The sequence below is a fragment of the Apodemus sylvaticus genome, chromosome 16 (assembly GCF_947179515.1).
Source record: "Apodemus sylvaticus chromosome 16, mApoSyl1.1, whole genome shotgun sequence".
NCBI classification, from domain to species: Eukaryota; Metazoa; Chordata; class Mammalia; order Rodentia; family Muridae; genus Apodemus; species Apodemus sylvaticus.
In genome coordinates, this window is record NC_067487.1 from 66,092,351 (window position 1) to 66,107,789 (window position 15,439).

General features: G+C 43.6%; 1 protein-coding gene across 1 annotated transcript in view; it reads left to right on the top strand.

The window, feature by feature from the left end:
• Pde8b (phosphodiesterase 8B) overlaps positions 1-15,439 on the top strand; it is a 118,296-nt gene that overhangs the window by 15,683 nt on the left and 87,174 nt on the right. The window contains exon 3 of the mRNA XM_052159649.1: positions 1,125-1,181. Coding sequence (XP_052015609.1) covers positions 1,125-1,181 — 57 coding nt within the window. The remainder of the gene's footprint in view (positions 1-1,124; positions 1,182-15,439) is intronic.

A 15,439-nucleotide genomic window follows, 5' to 3' on the forward strand; every position in this document is an offset into this window, starting at 1 on the left:
GCCCCAGGCTGGTCTCAAGCTTTGGTAACTGAGGACAGCCCTCTGTCACTGTGCCCATTTGGGTGGTACTGAACTCCAAGGCCTCATGTATCCTAGACTTCCACCAACTGGCTGCATCCATGCACAGACAGTTGTGTGTGTGTGTGTGTGTGTGTGTGTGTGTGTGTGTGTGTGTGTGTGTATTTGTTATTTTTACATGGGTCAAGCCTCCTCTAGCTCTGGGTCATTGCCACATCCCTGGTCACATGAATTCTGGTGCTCCTTCAGACAGACAAGGGGCCAAGATGGTGTGTTTCAAGCAATATACGCTTCCAGGTAGCAAACCACTGCAACCACTTAGAGAAAAACAAAATTGGATCTATAAAGGTGAGGCAAAGACCTTCGGCCAAATTCACATGGAGAAAAGTCATCTCTGGAAATCCAAGTAAAGTAATTAAAAGTCAAATATACATTTGCTCTCCACTGCAGCCAGAGGCCAAGTAGGTGGTATGAGCTCATGACGCCAAGGAGCTCCAATCTCACTCAAGGAAACTAGGCTAGCCTCCTGTGGTCCTGGTGTGGTCATCCCTGTGTCCCCTGGAGGAATTTTACTGAGATGGAGGTAGTATCCACAGAACACTGGGGTGAGATAATCAGCTGTTCATTCCTCATGCCAAAACCTATAAAAATAACAGTGTGGGTATAGAGGCAGCCCGGAATCAGCAGTTGTGTTCTAGCATGATCCATGGAACTTCAGAATATCAGTAGGGATAGTAGTATAGTATAGCTATAATAATGATGTTCCTGGTACATAGTAGGTGCTCAGTAAATAACCACCTACTTGTTTTTGCCAATAAAACAGCTCATGCTTATTATAAAAGTCTTGGGCCTGAAGAAAAAATAACCCAAAGTCCTGCTACTTACCATTGGAGATATATAGCCTTATAGATATCCCCAGTGCATGCAGTATATAGATTCTCATAATCAGGATTGTATAGGATGGTTCCTAGCTTGTCTCCGGGTCAGTAAGTTAGGGCTTTCCATCACTTATGGAGTGGCATAATGTACTCTACTGTGTAAGGAAGGACTTAAAGTCCATGTTCTGAAAAGGTGGCATTTCTCACTTGCTGTCCTTTATTTAGCAGGTGTCTTCTGCGGAGGTACGCATCGGGCCCATGAGACTGACACAGGACCCTATTCAGGTATGTCTCTATCCCTCTGGAGGGACTTTTCTGTCAGAGCACATGGCTTAGGAGTAGTGTTTGAACAGTCTTCTGGGTTAACAGCAGATAGCCATCTTTGCCCTCCCCCATATATGCATGTGTGTGTGCATGCACGCGCGCGCGCGCGCGCGCGTGTGTGTGTGTGTGTGTGTGTGTGTGTGTGTGTGTGTGTGTATCAGTATCATTCTTCAGAACTTAGATTGGCTTTTGAGGACTTAACTGCCGTCATACTTTGGGTATAAATGTAATTAATACAATTGTCCAATAGACTGTGAGGAAGAACAGCCTGACATCCTGCTGCCCACAGAAAGGGAGGAAGTGATGTGTGTTGAAGGGTGTGGCTCTGCTGAGCCGGGCGTGGCTCTGGCTGACCTCTTCAACAGTATGAGTTTGTATGCATTGTTTCCTTCCTGTGGATGAGATTTCCTTCCTCACTGAGAATTATCAGTGCAACAAAACAGCCTTGCACACTATTGTAGAACACACTCCGCTGGTGGCAGATGCTCAGTCACGACATCTGGTACTGTTGTTTAGGAGTAGAAATGATGTGGATACAGTATTGTGCAGGTAATTTGTTTGGCTTGATCAATATTTTTATTGATACATAAAGATGGCTGAACCATTCTCTTCTGTAGTTCACTAATAAAATGACAGATGGGGTGTAAGACCCTGAGTTTGCTGAGACTGTGTCTCCTAGGACTGTCAGAAGCTACACCATATAATCTTACCAACAAGAATGAGGACAGCAATAGCCATTTCCAGCTGGCCTGGGGGATGCCCATGAGGCCTCAACCCTACACAAGGAACTGTGGGCAACTGAAGAATTCTGAAAGTGGAAGAGGAAGTCTTATCTGGGAAGAACACACCAACTGGTTATCAGTGGTCAGCCCTGAAAACTTGTGTACTATTAGCTGTAAAGAAGGGGTCAGGGGAACCACTGAACTGGACTGATTTTTCTGTTGTGGCTTTTGGGGTGGGGGCAGAGAAAACAGCAAAGGCTGGGGAAAACCTTGCCAGTTCTTACGTTTGTGGCCAAAGGAGGCCAGTAAGCAGGAATGGGAAGTTAGAGTAGTTGGGAGCTGCGGGGATTGTGGGCCGGGAGAGCCTGGAGCCAGCGTGGGGACTTTGACATGTACTGCAGGTGTGTGTTGGAGAAGTTAGCTGCCTGTGGGCTGAGAGGCAGCCAAGGGAAACAATGGCTCTTTTCTACAAACAGAAACCTGCTGCACGAGTTTCTGAGCGATGCTGGTTTTAGGCTTTTGTGTATCCACCAGCAGGCCTCTGCTGACCAGGCACACCTGAGCCTGAGCTTGGCCCAGACTGTCACTTACCACTTGACACCTAGCAGTAATATGTAACAATAATTAATGAAAAAGAGAGGCCATGAGTTTGAAGGAGGGCAAGGGTATGTGGAAGGATTTAGAGGGAGACGGAAGGAATAAATAATGTGATTCTATATATAAATTTTAAAAAAATAAATAAGTAATAAAATAAATTAAAAATTAGATCATGAAAAGAAGAAACGAAACAATGTCTCAGCTTCTCTTATCAGGAGACAGAGACCAAGATCATTAGAAAATAGTTACTTATCGAACTTCGGACATCTTAAAAACAATAAATAAATAAATAAATAAATAAATAAATAAATAAATGCAGGGTAGTGATGTCACATGCCTTTAATCCCCGCACTAAGGAGGCAGAGGCAGGTGGTTTTCTGTGAGTTCAATGCCAGCCTGGTTTACAGAGTGAGTTCCAGGACTACTCAGAGGAACCCTATCTCAAAAAAACGCAAACCAAAGAGCCAGAGAGAGAGAGAGACAGGGAGACAGAGACAGAGAGACAGGGAGACAGAGAGGCTCTTCTTTGTGTCCCCTGTGACTTAAGCAAGTAGCATCTGCAGTGCTGGCCAGCTCTAGCACTGACCACTTAGTATCTGTGACTGCCTCAGTCCGTTTCCCTTCTGGACCTTCTTCACCACAGAAGCTTAAAGGAAGGAGGCCACAGCTTAGATCATCTGTATGCAGTAGCCCTTTGGTCCTGAGTCAGTGAGCCTCTGCTTCATAAACGCCATAGCTTGTCAGCTCCTGAGCTTCTGCTGCCCTCAGGATGAGGGAAGACGCAGGCACCCCACCCAGGGAGAAGATGAGAGCAAAGACTGAACTGGACGTGCGCTGCAAAGTCATGAGTTATGAGCAAAGGAAAAATAATGGTTTTGAGTTGTTTGAAAGGGATGTCAGATTTAGGACAAAGAAAACAAAAGGAAGAGGCTTAGCTTGGGAAATTTTGATGAAAACAAATTTAGGAGCAAAGGGAAAAATAAACACAAGCCGAAGCTATTTGCATAGAATATGAGCAAGCGGAAAATTCCTGCAGTTGCGCTAAGGGCACACACTTTGAACTCCAGTTTTGAATCAAAGCGGCAGTAAATAAGGGGGCTGATATTGCGGGTTTCATCCCAAAACCACTTCCACAATGCTTCCTGGGGGACAAATTCAGGCTTGCGTCCATCTCATTCACTTCCATTTGCTCTGGGCTGCATTGGCAGTCAAGGCTCATGATAAGGATATATTGTTCTTTTAAGAATGTAATTTGCCAAACCATAAACTACTTTACTTGCTTCTATCAAATATTAACATTATGCCCTGTTTGTTTCAGAGAACTTTTCCCCTAGAAACAACATTGCAGACATTGTTAGAGCCTTTGATTTAGCCCCGGGTTTAACTCCCTTCCTTCCCTCTGTACACTTTATCTTTATATACTCACCCTTCATACATGTGTGTGTCTATTTGTAAGATTCATGCTCTCCTTGAATGTTTTTATGCTTATTCAAAAAGTATATTGTAAGCATCCTTCAGATTTTTTTTCTCATCATTAGGTGTCTTTTGATGTTGTACTGGGGAGTCTTCTGCCGACTCTGAAGTCCTGGGTGGTTATCATGCCTCATTTCAAGTGTTCTGTGACCCCACCCTTTCTCTTCAACTGTATGATCCATTTAGCCTTGCAGTGGGAGATTAGGGACCTGGCTCCATTCTTTCCGGTGAGCTGCCGTGCTGGCCCTGCAACATTAGTTAAAGAAATCAGCAGTTCGCTGCTGCATTGTCTTGGCCCCCTTGACAAACACTGGCCACCAACCAGGGGGCTGAGGCATGGTGCATCAGCTCCTTGCTGTAGACCCACGTTCAGTTCTCAGCACACATGCTGGGCAGCTCACAAGTACACCTAACTCCAGCTGCAGGGCGTCCAGTGCCCTAGGCCTCTGCAGGCTCTCTATTCACACGCACAGACCCACACTCAGACACACACTTTAAAATCTTTTTGTTTTTTTTTTGTTTTTTTTTGTTTTTGTTTTTGTTTTTTCGAGACAGGGTTTCTCTGTGTAGCCCTGGCTGTCCTGGAACTCACTCTGTAGACCAGGCTGGCCTTGAACTCAGAAATTTGCCTGCCTCTTGCCTCCCAAGTCCTGGGATTAAAGGCATGTGCTACCACTGCCCCCACACTTTAAAATCTTTTTTAAAAAAATCAGTCAACTGTAAATTGTTATATGTCTATCTTTTTACGAGAAGCTTTGACATTGTGAAGTGAATCACTGTCACCAACTTGATTCTTAGTTTTCAAGATGGTCTTGGGCATCTCAATGCCCACGGCCTTGCTGAACTCATTTATGATCAATCCTCTTAAAATAGTCATTTGGAAGGAAAGTCTACAGGTGCCGTGGTGTGTGTGTGGAGGCTAGAGGACAGCTTTTAGGAGTTTCCCACTCTGCAGGTTCCAGCGATCAGATTTAGGCAGCAATCCCCCTTAGCTGCTGAGCCATCTTGTCAGCCCCCATACAGTAGTTCCTTTTTATGGAGTTCTTGGGAATTTTAATGCGTACAATCATGTGATCCTTCTTCCTTTTCAAATCTCAAATTTTAAAAGTATGCCGAACAAATTCAAGAACAAGATGTGTTTAATGTTTCCTCCTCCCTCCCCGTGACCCCATATTGGAAACGCGGCTCAGCAGCAGAGCACTGGTTGTGCAGATGTGGCCCTGGGCTGTCAGCACTGAGAGAAACAACTGGCTCTTTAAAGATATTTCCACACCTTGACAAAGCTACATCACCTTACAGTTTTACAAGGCATGAGAGACTTCAGTTACTCCCAGAGCAGTGCTGGGCGCCATTAATTCAGCTGCCACAGTAGATGAGGTACTTAGACAACTGTAGTTGAGATTTACATTTCTCTGTGACCGATAAAAACCTTTTTCATTTGCTTTTTGGCTATTTTAGTATTTGGTTAAATATTTTAGTATTTGGTTAAATACTGAAGTATTTATTTCAGTTATTTGGTTAAATCTTCTATTTATTTTTTAGACTGAGTCAATTTTTTTCAAAGATGTGAGTTGAAGAACACTGTGTGTGTGTGTGTTTGTGTGTGTATGTGTGTGTGTGTGTGTATGTGGTGTAAACATGTGTGCACATGTGTGTGGGTGGACACACTTGTGCTTCTGCATGTGGAGACCTCTGATGTGTGTCAGGTATCTTCCTCTGCCAGGGTACAGCCTCAAGGTATCCATATTTTTACAACAAGGACTTTACCCACTGATCTACCTCCCCAGATCCAAAAGACATTATTCATTTACACTTGTTACAAATTCTTCAACATTTAAAAAAAATTATCCTGGTTGGTGGCTCTTTCCTTCATTTTCATAACTGGCTTTTGATGAGCCAAAGTTTTCATTCTGATAGGATTTTATATTATGCAATGCAAGCATACATATGTTACACATGCTAAGCAGTCAGATTTTGTCACAACATCTCAAGCTACATTGTATTTCTGTCCTTTCCAATGTGATCTATCCTTTGCAACATTAAGCTACTGTTTTATAGCTGCTTCTCCAGAACTGAAAACAGTGGTCTAGCACTTTGAATTGGTTATATTTGATATACTTACAATGAAACAAAAATATCCTTGTGTCTTAGTTTTGGTTTTAAGTCTATGAGCAGGCACCATGACCAAGGTAAGTCTTATAAAGGACATTTAATTGAGGCTGCCTCACAGGTTCAGAGGTCCAATCCATTATCATCAAGATAGGATCATGGCAGCATCCAGGCAGGCGTGGTGCAGGAGGAACTGAGAGTTCTACATCTTCATCTGAAGGCTGCTAACAGAATACTGGCTTCCAGGAAGCTAGGATGAGGGTCTTATAGCCCACACCCACAGTGACACACCTACTCCAACAAGGCCACACCTACTTCAACAAGGCCACACCTTCTAATAGTGTCACTCCCCGGGGTTAATTGTATATGAACCATCACACCTTGATTAGTACTTAGTCTTTCCGATATAATAAACAGCATAGTGTGAACTCATGGTCCAGAGAAAGGGCTGGAATGTTATTCCTGCAGCTGCATACCCAGAGTGATCAGAGATGCACATAGGCGAGAGCGTGTATAGGGGCTGGCTGTGCACGTCACTCGCTCAGCAACATGCTTGCTGCTCATGTATGGGGACCTGTGTTCAGATCCCCAGGACCCCCACACAAAGGTGAGCATGGTGACATGTACCTGCAACCCCAGCATGAGGTGGGAGGACAGAAGAATTCTGGAGCTTACTGGAATTCCAGTCTAACAGAACTGCGGAGCTCTAGGTTCAGGGAAACACCTTTTCTAAAAAAACAAACAAACAAACAAACATGCATACACACACATACACGCACGCACACACATACACATATACACACATACATGCACACACACACATACACACATACACACACACATGCACACATACATGCACACACATACACACACACACACACACACACACACACACACACACACACATGAGTCTCTCCAAGTGAGGGAGGGGCATAAGTTATTTTTAAAGCCTTAAAAACCATATAAGAGGTTAGGACTCTGAGTCTCTACTATGTGCAGGACTGTACCCACCCGGCGGGGAGATGGCGAGATGCTCTCTGGCCACAGAGATTCAAAGCCTGTGGCTGCAGAGGTGTGGCTAGATGGCCATGGATTTTTTTCTTTTTTTCTTTTTTCTTTTTTTCTGCTGCTGATTCTGTAACTGTCTCAGAAACACGAAGCTCTGTCCCAGGGCTCTCATTTTGTTTTGCCACACCCCTTGTAGGGAACTATCTATTCTGTGTCTTCACTGCAGTGCCAAGAATATTAATGAAGCGCATCAGTCCAGCTTGTGAGGAAATGGCGGGATAAGAATATCTTGTCTGTGCTTCGGGAGAGCATTTCTGAGTCCACCGGGGAAACCGGGCTGTGGATGTGAGGCTGAGGCTCTCCACGCAATGCTGCCAGGAGCACAGGGAGGGCAGAATGTGCTAGAAGACCAGACTGAGCTGTGCGACACATCTCTCCCGAGTGAGTGGATGTGACTCACCAACCGAGTTGTAGTTTTCAATCTTGGCTAGAAAATAAAACGTAACAGGAATATTATGAAGCAGTAAATTCATATCAGTGTGGCACTGTCTGGAAACCAAGCAGTCTCTTCTCTATCAGTGCCTGGAGCGTGATTATTTCCCCAGTGTGTAGAAGCTGCGTGCCTCAGCTTAGAGCCCTGCCTTTGTTCCCCTCACGCTAGGCTTTCCAATGCACTAGAACTAAATCCCCAAAGCAGAGGCCTAAGCTTTTCCTAGCAAGGCAGATTCCTCAAAAAGTACTCGTCTGTGTTTATATGGGTATTGTATTTTTCTAGGTTTTTTTTTTTTTTTTTTTTTTTTTTTTTTTTTTTTTGAGATGGTATCTCTGTACCTAGGCTGGCCTGAAATTCACGGTGCAGCCTAGATTAGCCTGGCCTCGGCATACTGGGATTGCAAGCTCAAGCCACCATGTCTGGCTTACGTTGGGTTCTGTATGTCAGAGAGCGCATGGCCTCGTGGCTGACGGCCACATAGCGACGAGACACAGTGAAGTGGTGCCTTCCCTCCTCTCTGTCCCATCGAATTCTGCTTTCTACCTAGGCCAGCCTCAGTTTACACCCTGTTACTTTTATAACTGTGAACATGTCTCACACTCATCATCCAAGATGAAGTCTGTAAAATGGTATCAGTGGCCATATTCAAAGGGTCACAGGTGGGCTATTAGTTAAGAAAATGTTTCGGGTACTCTGGATATAATGGCTAGCCAAAAGGAAGCTTCCTTCAAACTCCAGCTTCCCTACATCAATTTTCTAGGAATACTTAGAGTAAGTCCCAGGGCAGTATTCTACCCTGACCCTCAATTGGCTCTCCCTCAAATCAAATTGGCTAATTGATTAGTGTCCTGTGGGTGCATCCTATGTGATCTGTGTGTATTGATGTGACTCAAATGCCCCAGGTTACCCAGGGGTGCCTTCTAAATCAAGAAACTATACTAAAAGTTAGGCATTTCTATGTGTCTATTTGAAAATACACAGGCCAACCTTCATTAAGAAAGAGCACAAACCAAGGGCTGAGAAGATAGTTCAGTGGTTAAAGTGCTTGCCAGGCAAGCATTAAGGAAAGCTGAGTGGGTTTACCTGTAATTCCAGTCAGAGACAGAAATTGGGAATCCCCATAGCAGGCTGGCTAGTGACACTAGCTGCATCAGTGAACTCTGGGATTGATTGAGAGACCCTGCCTCAGTGAATACAGAGGAAGAGAGATGATTCCTCGCATCACACTTGGGCATGCAAGAGCACACACATGCAAGTGCACACACATACATGTACACAATGCATTCACACTGCATGTCTGTGCACACATACATGAGCACACATGCACACATATACACATATACATGTGTACACACATATATAAACATGCACGCACACATACACATGCACCCATGCATACACATGCATATACACACAAACACATGCACCCATGCATATGTACACACATACATGCATACACACACAATGGAAAAAGGAAAGAACACAAATCCTAACACTAACTCCACCTTCTTCAGGTCAGGGACAAGCTAGTTTTGCTTACATCTTTTCCTCAGAGAAAATAATTTCATTATCAGAAAGAGACTGACTGTTGGTAGTTTTATAAGAATATTTCTGAGTTTTTTTTCCCTCAGGGTTGTGACTAGGATTTTCAGGAAAGGTTGTGGCCATGGGCTGGCCAGGAAGGTTGCTGAAGCAGGGTGAGGAGGCGTGGCTCCTGCTGCCCTGCTTTGAGCAGTCACTCATCCCGGCTGGGCACTGTAATTGTATGTGTGGTCCCCAGAGTCCCTCGCTACCCTGGGGACCCCTGCAGCCTGTGGTCTCCGTGGCTGATACTGCCATTCACAGCCTCTGTAGCCTCTCCCAGCAGCCTCTCTCCCGGGCCTGACTCAGCTCTTATCACATTGTTCTAGCTTAGGGTGAACAACACATGAACCTTTATAAGGTTCATTGTAAGAAGACTTTGGCTAAGTTCCATGGGAACTAGATCGGTTGCTTGCCTGGCGACTGATAAGGTCTTTGCAGTGCAGGTACTCACCCCAGTGTGTACCGTGTCAACAGGAGTTAAATACCTTTAGCCCTGCCCCGTTACTTCAGAGCACAGTTACTGGGTGTCTTAACTGTGAATCATTAAATAAAGTATATATAACTATGTAGGACTCCTCAGCCCACAGACCATGCATCATGAGTCACTCTTTCGAAACTTCTGTCATTGGTTCCTGTCCATCTGTCACTCAGACGAAGCACTGACAGTGAAGTGTGCTGTTGTGTTGCCTCCTGTGTTTCCATGATAAAACCACACAACCGAATGCAAAAGTAGATCATTGATGGAGGAATGGACCAACAAGCACAAAGCAATAAACCAAAAGAGATGATGCTGTGACATGTCGCTCAAATGAAAACAGAATTAGAAAAGACATTGCTGCCCTGGGAGACTGTTGCTATCACTGTCTTTGAGGACGCTGGACACATAATGCAGTGTGGATACAATATATTGATACTATGAGGGCGACGGTGGCGCCACAGAGGAAGGGAAGGCAGCCAAACATGTCACACGAATTTAAGGTTTTCCAGGAATGCCATGACACTGGCAATACAGAGGATAGTTTGTCAAGACTTAGATAAGATGCCACCTCCCCGTCAGATGTCTGTGGCTGGCTGGGAGGTAGCCATCACTGTTCAGCCACTCTTGAGAAGCTTTGAGAGGACGACAACACATTACTCCTCGGTGTCTCTAATGTTCTCAACTACAGCGTCCTGGACAAATATTCTTTTTGCAGTTGTCTATTCATTTACTACCAGCAAGCCGAACCTCAAGGGATTTTGTCAGAAACCTTCGAAGGTCACAGTGTTTATGTTCAGTGTTCTCTGACCATTTTTATGAAGAGGATGTCTGTAGGCGTGCTCTTACTTGGACAGAACCCAGTGTGGCAGAGGTCAGGCCAGAATGAAAGAGGTCAGCCCAGGTCTCCCTCAGCCTCCATGGTCTCACACAGCAGATAGACCACAGCAAATAAGGTTACCACAGCAGTAAGATTGCTGCCTCCAAACAGCCTCTCTGCTGCTTCTCTTGGGTCTGGATTCTTGTGCTTGCTCTGTCTGTGGTTACCACTTGTGAGTGTTCTGATTGTCACCATCTGCCACTTCTCTTCCCTGCCAGGGTCTGAGGAGCAGTGGCTACCCTCTCTTTCGGACCAGTCCTTAAGCACTTTGCATAATATGTCACCAAATAAGTATTCTTCAAATGAACTGTAGACTATTATGTTTAGAGTAGGTGGGAGGGTCATTTTGCCCTTCCAACTTCAAAACAAATTTAATCATATGCCTTTAATGATGAATTCTAAGAAGTACATTTTGTAGAATCATAAGAAATTTGCATTTGTGGATGGTCCTTAAATATCCACGAATGACCATGAGTCAATAAATATTTAAAGCTGATTTGGGTTGTATTTCTTATGTTTTAAAATTTGTAACAACAGCAGCCTTATACCCAAAAGTAAGCAAGTAAGAAATATATTAGTACATCTGGGCCTGCTGGTGTAGGCCACAATCCCAGCTATTTCATAGGCTGAGATAGAAGGATCGTAGGTTTAAGACAGAAACCTTCAAAAGTCACTACGTGTATTCAGACTGTTCTTTAGTTGTTTTATGATCTGGGGAAGAGGCTCCTGTGTGTTCTTACCTGGACAGAACCCAACTTGGCAGAGTCAATGATATTTATACAAAAAGATGATGCTAACTTACTGTGGTAGAAAATTTTAATCCTAATCTGGGGTTTCTACCCCTCCTTTATCATTCAGTTCCTGGATAAAAGACAAACACAGTCTTTATATTTACAATAAGTATTATTCAGCACAAAAGTTAGGCTAATATCTACCCTCTAAGATATTAGAATCTACTTCCTATCATAACCTCTGGTTATTACTTACTATGTCTCATCTGGGCTGCTCTTAACTCGTTGGCCAGCCCTCGGGACCATGCTTTCATGACTCCTAACTCATGGTGACTCTCTTCCCCCTTCACCTTCTTCTCTTCCACTCCTCATTTTCCTTCCACCCCAAGCCTAGAAATCCTAAAATTTGCTCTCTCTTCTGCCAAGTCATGGCTGTCAGCATCTTTATTTACCAATCAGAAATAACTTGGGGGCTGGAGAGATGGCTCAGTGGTTAAGAGCACTGACTGCTCTTCTGAAGGTCCTGAATTCAAATCCCAGCACCCACATGGTGGCTCACAACCTTCCGTAATGAGATATGATGCCCTCTTCTGTTGTGTCTGAAGACAGCTACGGGGTACTTACATATAATAAATTAAAAAAAGAAAGAAAGAAATAGCTTCGGGTCAAGGTAACATGGCTTCACTTGGGTCTACGTACAGACTCTCATCTCTGGAGCAAGCAAGTCTTGGGGGTTCACACTTTGCATTACAATGCACAGCAAATGACCAAACCTCAACAGCTTGCAACTGCAGACTATAAATTCAAGGAAAGCCTGAGTAATCAACAAGACCATGGAGCTGTAGCTCAGTGCCAGTGCTCACACAGCATATGTGCAATCCTGAGTTCACTTCCTAGTATTGCAAACACATGCACATTCACACACACTCACACACACACACACATACACACACACACACACACACACACACGCGGAGGGAAAGAGAGGGGTTCAATTTTTTGCAGAATCCACAGAAGGCTTGCAAAGCCATGGCTCAGAGGAGGTGACAGCAGGACCTTCTCTCCGACAGTGAGAGCGTCAAGCCTCCCTCCAGAATCTTCATTATTAATGGACGATAGTCGAAGTCACCCTGCTCTGTGTCTCACTTCCTGGAATCCACATTTCTGAAACTGACTGTCCTTAGACCAGCTGTGATCTGGGAGATGGAGACAAAAAGTCCAATCCTGGAGACTTGGATCCACCACTATCTTGGAGAAGGCATGGCTTTCTAGCCCTGGGCTGGCACCTTACAAAGTAGTTGCTATAGCTGGGTTTTTTTTTCCCCTAAAATCTATGGATTTTCACTTTGCTCTGGAGTTGATTTTTCTAAATCGATGTTATATAAGTGGAAAGAAGCTTAAATAGCACCCAAAGAAATTTTCTAGTAAGTTCCTTTCTAATATAAATACTCTGTTTCAAATGTAAGCTTCATTGTTATTATTCAGGTATGCTACTACATCACTGAAAATATGTCGTTAAAGTTTCCAAAAGAAAGGGGAATATCAAACCAACAGGACCACTCAGACACACTCCATGGTCAGGCAGGAGTCCAGGGACCAGGAAACAACGGTTACAGGAAAACTTCCTGTGACTCTTTAAGAAAACAAGGCAGGCAAGGTGTGCAAGTTTAAATCTGGAAAGACCGGGCAATTAATTGTCTGGGCTATTTTGGCCGTGGCCATAGGAACTGTTTCTAATTTGTAGGTGCCTAGTCCTGGACTGGGTAGGGCAGGAGAACAGTGCCCCAGCAGTTGAGAGTCTTCCAGATAAAGGAATTAGATGTGTATGTGATTGTGTGCCTGTGTGTGTATCTATGTTTGTGTGTGTGCACATGCACATGTGTTGAGCACCTGGGCAGTCATTTCTCATCTCAAGGAATTCATTAACTCTGAAAGACACTGGATCCCCAATGTCAAAACTCAGATGTCAAAACATGAGAAAGGCATGTGTATCAGAGATCTCTAAAGGAACAGAACTGATAGAATGAAAAGAAAAATTACTTTACACATGCATATTAATATATGTATACATATGTGTATAGTACATGGTCGATGTTCAGAAAGTATCTGGAATAATGCCTCTTGCTATTTTTTCAGAGTGGAACAACATTCCGATCTTGTGTAAGGACTTGTGAAATGAATTACATTGGTTGTAATCTGTAGCACGGTCCAATAGGAGAGAGTAGTCCTGGGTTCCTATTGGACTAGTCAATATGGAATCATAACGATATGCTTGGGGAACTTATTAGAGCAGCTTACAGGCTGTGGTCTGAGTGGTCCAACCACAGCTGCCTCGGAGAGAAGAGCCAAGGACTCAGTAGTTGTTTAGTCTTTGAGACTGAATGTCTCAGCAGTTCCAATCCCGAGTGGGGTCCTCCGGAAACTCTGGAGAGCTGCTGGTCTCTGGTCTTCATTGGAATCCCTGAGACGTGGGTTCTAATACCTCCAACAGAATGTTTCAGCCTCAGAATAGATGAACTTACCAGCAACAATGAGGGCAAGCAGGCTAAAAGCAAATGCTTCTTTCTTCCATTTCAGTGGGTGTGGCCCAGACTTAGGGTTGGTCTTTCCAGGTGTGCCCAGCTGAGTGAGTTTAGTTGATTCTAGATGTAGCCAAGTAGATAACCAAAATTGGCTATCACAGCGTGGTTAACACAGTCCCCAATTTAAAGCAGTCTTACACCTGGATTTTTGTCTGTAAATTGGCCCAGATCTAGCCTCTGCTTCAATCATGACTTGTTCCCACTCTTACCTCTTACCTCAGTCACAGTGCTCAGACACTCCAGGCACAGTCACAGACTGGTGAGTCTTGACCCCCTGGGAGGTCAACTGACATTTTCATAGGGCCTGCCGATGACTATTGGAAAACAGAGATATTTACATTATGATTCACAACAGTAGCAAAAGCTACAGTTATGAAGTAGCAACAAAAATAATTTCATTGTTGGGAGTCACCACAGCATGAGGAACTGAATTGAAGGGTCACAGCGTTAGGAAGGTTGAGATGAGAACCGCTGTCTTGGGGGCTTACAGAGTTCTGTCTGAGAGCTTTACTTTCAGATACCAACTCATTTCTTGGCCACCTACCCCCTTCCTGTGTTGGCACCCATTCCAGAGTCTCCTCTTAGATGGCGTTTATCACCTGTTAACCTTCCAAATGTCATTACTCAGTGCATACATTGCCTATTATTTGCTAGTTACCATGGAAAACAAGGAGTTTATATTTTGTCCAACAACATACACTAAGTGACTTTTTAAATTATTAATATTATATATAATATTATTATAACATATATTTATATTTTATATTATATATTATATAGTACATATTACATATTATATATTATATTATATTATATAAATAAATAGAATGTGTATAATGTAGAATATATTATAGCAATATATTATAATATAATATATATTTATATATAGTAAGTGTTCAGAAAAAAATTTGTAGAATAATGCCTCTTGCTAATTTTTTTTTAAAAGTGAGACATTCCAGTCTTATATAAAAAGACATGAAATGAGTGGGATTGTTCAGAATCTGCAGCACAGCCCAACAGGAGAGAGTCATTCTTATTGTACTAGTCAATTTTGAGCAATAAATGATCACTAGGAAATAGATGTGTGTTGTTGAGATCCTTGTTTATAAACCCATCCATAGCCAGACAGATTAGAGGCAGAAGATTCCATCAGTTTCTGGCTCTCAGCGTCTTCATCTCTCGTCGTAATATCAGTTGTCTTGAGTAGGAGGCTGATGGCTTTTTACACAGGCAAGCTTCTACCTGACCGACCTTCCTCGTTATCTTCACTGTAGCAACACTTTGGTCTGAAGACTTTCTATGATAGCCCACAAGGAGGTGCCCTTCACCTCTTTCAGGAGAGCCACCTCCTGCCTCTTTCTAGTGGGACCTAGAGACCTAGGAGCATCCCAGACTGAAGAGGGACAGACCCAGGCTCTAGTGAGAAAATAGAGCTGGCCCGTGTTTTCCGGCATATGGTTTGAAACCATGGGCTGAGAAAAATGTTAAAATTATGCTGAATATATATATAATTCTGCTTCCAGAAGTGTGATATTTGAGAAAATAGAAAATGTTTGGGAATGTAA